The sequence below is a fragment of the Nicotiana tomentosiformis genome, chromosome 6 (genome assembly GCF_000390325.3).
Source record: "Nicotiana tomentosiformis chromosome 6, ASM39032v3, whole genome shotgun sequence".
NCBI classification, from domain to species: Eukaryota; Viridiplantae; Streptophyta; class Magnoliopsida; order Solanales; family Solanaceae; genus Nicotiana; species Nicotiana tomentosiformis.
The window spans coordinates 113,532,707-113,537,258 of NC_090817.1; the positions used below are offsets into that span (position 1 = coordinate 113,532,707).

Consider the following 4,552-nt stretch of genomic DNA (forward strand, 5'->3'; position numbering starts at 1 on the left):
AGTGACGGCTTTCTTTGTAGATCAGTGCACATTTTGTGGTTATCATCTTAGAAACTGGATGATATTGGTCCAAATTGGATATTATTATAACTTTTTTTAATTCGTCTTACTCTACGGCCTAAGTAACTCGGAGTCATTAAATGTCAATCACCTGAACTTGGATGATCAAGAATTTATGATGTTAAATCTTGACATAAGTTTTATATCTCCATTCATGTGGTTGACTTTACCATGCTAGTAAACTCACATTCCAGTAAAGAATCAGCGCATCAAATTTCAAGCTACAGCCTGTTTTATTATAAAGGCTGTTGCCCAGTAGGTGTGTTCATATTCGGTTTGAATCGATTTTTTCCTTAAAAAAATTAAAAAAAAAAGCAGACCAAGTAAGTCAGTTTTTCAAATATTGGAACTTAATCAAACCAATTAAGTCAGTTTTTTATCAATTCGATTTATGTAGATTTTTCGATTTTTTATCGATTGTTTTTCTTATATATGACACACATTACCAAACACATATTCCGGCTACTATATTTTAAACGTAATACTATCAAACCAATTGCTCTTTAAAAAATTCATTATTTACCAAAATATATTGATAATAATTGAATCAAATAGTGATAAATAATTTAAGGACTCAACTAAAAATAAATTATTTTCAATAGAAAATTTATTCTTGTACTTAGCAAAGAAAACTACCAATCAAACTAGAATTTAAAAGCAAAGAACTAGATTACTATAATAGCAATCAACATGCACCACAAAATTTTAGAAACCTTGAATAAAATAATATATATATATATATATATATATATATATATATATATATATAATAATAATAAATTCTAAATAGCTACTTCTATAGTCGGTTTGGTTCGATTTTTTCAGTTATTTTTTTTATCAAAACCAAAACCAAACCAAATTTAATTTATTTTTAAAATTCAAAACTAAAACCAAACCAAACCGAAAGAGTTATTTGATCGGTTTGGTTCGATTTTTCAAGTTTTTATCAACACCCCTATACTGCCTACCAGTGAATGTAACACAAACCGGTTACCAAGTTGACCATATTTAATGCATCCAGATAACTCTAAACTTGAGTGCAACGAGAGGCAATAATGATAGCAATCATCTCGGATTAAACTAGGTTTTCCCTACAATAGACTGAGCTGGTTCACAACCATCAAAATTTCACGAGGAAAAACAACACTGATCTTGAAACACGAACGTTGCCATAAAAGATAAAACGTGCTCAACTCTCAGTCTGCTCCCTCAGTCTGCGAATTGTGCTCCTAACAGTCACAGCACTTGCAGTGCTGTTGCAAAGGAAAGAAGAATTAGTTAACAATCACAAAAAGTGAAACTTGGTGTTATTGCTAAGAGAAAAAAAGGAATTATTTGACAACAAAAGGGAAAACTATGAACACATTCAAAGAGTAATTACTTCAATGTATATGCGCCGCCAGCTTTTACTTTGCCACAATCTTTGCAGCCCCATATCCCCACTGCCTTTCTCTTCACAGCATACTGAACATAAAAATAAGAATCTGGTAAGCACAATGAGCACAATTATAAAGCAGACTAATGCTCTGTAAAGAACAGAAATGCAGAATTGCGGCACAAATATGGTAAATATCACATTCCTAAACCAGAAAACCATACCTTTCCACAAAACTCACAGAAGTACTTGCTATGCTGGCTAACCTCCATCTTCTTAATCTGCTTCCGCAGACTAGCACCATAACGGGTGCCTGAAAATAGAGAGGAAATCAAGTCAGGGAGGACAACTTTATCAAGAATTAAAAGCACATAAAATTTCAACTTCAGAAGACATGCTAATCATCTTACATCACAGGAAGATGTAAAAAACTATAGCATTTCGTAAAAGTTCTCATCATTTTAGCCACAAGAAAATGGGAAACTAAAACAAGTTCAGAAGAGCACAAGTGGTCCTTAAATTTACCAAACGGGCCCAACAGCTATAGAATCAGAAGCATAAACAGTCAAGCATAGCCCTTAATAAAGTTACACTTAGAAATGCATGAATCTTCATAAAGGCAAAGGTGACCATAAGAAGGAAAAAAAGAGGTAATAAGTAACCATATACATACCATACTTCCCAACTATTCCAGCCTTCTTTGTCCTCTTAGTCTGCAGCAAAGATAGTATATCGACTTCAAAATTTGGCTTTGAAATGGATAACTTTGAAAAGAGCTTAACTGAACAGAGTTCTATCTACACTGGCTCAACAAGGTCTAGATCTAGGTCTTCCATCCAGTTGTAACCATAGTGAATCCATAAAAACTACAGGGTAGCTGGCCTCTATGTCAGTTTTTTTTTAATAAGGTAATTAGGATATCATTAATAGGCATCAAGAAGATGCAGAGATTACAAAAGAAGGGAGATGTCAGCTCTAATACAAAAAAAGCTATCATAAGACTAAGGAGCTGACAAAATCCAAAAACATATCAGAATTATTTACCAGGGAAAGATTCACCCAACTGAAAAGATTAACCAAACATTTAGCATGTATGTCAGTTTTTCAATCATAAACAAGTTGCTAAACTGGATAATTGACCTCCCACAATCCAAGCCATCTAACAGCTGCCTCAATTGGATATTTGGATATACTATTTGAGAAGACATGGTAATAATGTAAAAGAATCGATATCTTGCACATGTTACTGTTTACAGTATCTCAATACATTCTTCAGCCTGACACTGCTAGTGCTATATGAAACATATTTGAAATCTCACTTCGCTTAGCAAAGACCCAATAAAATATTACACCTTATAAATGAGGATCTCGTTTTATTTTGTGAAATAATAGTAATATGAACTGCATGTACATGGCGCTACTTGCACTGGCTCAACTGGGCCAATATCTTGCACATGTTACTGTTTACAGTATCTCAATACATTCTTCAGCCTGACACTGCTAGTGCTATATGAAACATATTTGAAATCTCACTTCGCTTAGCAAAGACCCAATAAAATAGTACACCTTATAAATGAGGATCTCGTTTTATTTTGTGAAATAATAGTAATATGAACTGCATGTACATGGCGCTACTTGCACTGGCTCAACTGGGCCAATATCTTGCACATGTTACTGTTTACAGTATCTCAATACATTCTTCAGCCTGACACTGCTAGGGCTATATGAAACATATTTGAAATCTCACTTCGCTTAGCAAAGACCCAATAAAATATTACACCTTATAAATGAGAATCTCGTTTTATTTTGTGAAATAATAGTAATATGAACTGCATGTACATGGCGCTACTTGCACTGGCTCAACTAGGCCAATATCTTGCACATGTTACTGTTTACAGTATCTCAATACATTCTTCAGCCTGACACTGCTAGTGCTATATGAAACATATTTGAAATCTCACTTCGCTTAGCAAAGACCCAATAAAATATTACACATTATAAATGAGGATCTCGTTTTATTTTGTGAAATAATAGTAATATGAACTGCATGTACATGGCACTACTTGCACTGGCTCAACTAGGTCAAAATCTAGTTCTTCTATCGAATTGTTGCAAAAGTGATCCATACAAAATACAGAGTAACTAGCCTCTATGTCAATATTTCAATCATAAGATAGTTGCTGAACTGCAATATCTAACCTCCCAATGCAAGCGATCTACCTGGCTGCCTCATTGGGATGTACTATTGAGAAGAAATGGCAGCAATCCAGAAGAATTGATGTCATCCACATGTTACTGTTTACAGTAAAATCATTGAAACATAATTCCAACAAAGCCATTTCACAGACGAAAGTTAAGAAATTTTTTTTGGCATACCCCAATATGTCATATTCAAAGCAGCGAACTAATTAGCTTATTGAACTCATTTCATATATATAACTGAACAATTATAATTTATTTTTTAAAAAAAAGTACATTCATACTCGTAATCATATCGACAAATTTTGTGGGCAGTGGCACTTGCAATACTAACTTAAAATCCGTCTATCCAAAAAGAACTATGAAAACCCCTCTGAACAAGCGCTCAGTAAATCATAACACAACGATACTCGCTCAAAATAAGGGCGGAAAAGCCACAAAAAGAAATGAACATCAAATGTGTGCATAAATTATAGTTGCATAAACACCAAAAATTCATGCATAATACAAAAATAGCGTACCATATTCGCTGTGAATGGAGATCCCCGGATTTGAGAGAGGGAGCAGCTGTTGCTGAAAGGCGATATAACAGAAGAAAACCCTAGCTTTCCCTTTCGTTCGCCATTTTATACCTTCAGATAGTAATCAGTTTCGCACTTTCGCTAGACAAACTGTGGATCGGGCAAGGATTGGCCCATTTGGGTGATGTTCAGACTGATCCAAATCATTTTGGGCCTCCGAGCATATAAAGGGTGATTTGCTAGAATGGCCTTCGAAGTAGATGATGATCTTGATTTTTTACGGCATGGTATAACAACATACCCATATAATTGGCAGAAAATAGCCCTAGTTATAGATATTGGCATCAAATAGCTAATAAATGTATATCACAATAATAATATGCATATCACAACTTTT

General features: G+C 34.1%; 1 protein-coding gene across 1 annotated transcript; it reads right to left on the reverse strand.

Annotated features, from left to right (window-relative positions):
• Nucleotides 1–1,116: 1,116 nt before the first annotated feature.
• On the reverse strand, nucleotides 1,117–4,294 carry LOC104101341 (large ribosomal subunit protein eL43). Its single transcript, XM_009608778.4, has 5 exons — nucleotides 4,156–4,294; nucleotides 2,109–2,148; nucleotides 1,660–1,748; nucleotides 1,442–1,524; nucleotides 1,117–1,313 (listed from the first exon to the last, which is right to left on the reverse strand). The coding sequence occupies exons 1-5, from the start codon at nucleotides 4,156–4,158 to the stop codon at nucleotides 1,250–1,252; spliced, it is 279 nt and encodes a 92-aa protein (XP_009607073.1). The 5' UTR covers nucleotides 4,159–4,294; the 3' UTR covers nucleotides 1,117–1,249.
• Between the last annotated feature and the right edge of the window lie 258 nt (nucleotides 4,295–4,552).

Bases quoted from the DNA above. Each gene is read 5' to 3' on its own strand.
- LOC104101341 (XM_009608778.4), bottom strand. The intron at 1,749-2,108 runs GTATGTATATGG...CTCTATTTTCAG, and splicing joins TGGAATAGTTGGGAAGTATG to GCACCCGTTATGGTGCTAGT. The intron at 1,314-1,441 runs GTAATTACTCTT...CCTTTGCAACAG, and splicing joins GGCGGCGCATATACATTGAA to CACTGCAAGTGCTGTGACTG.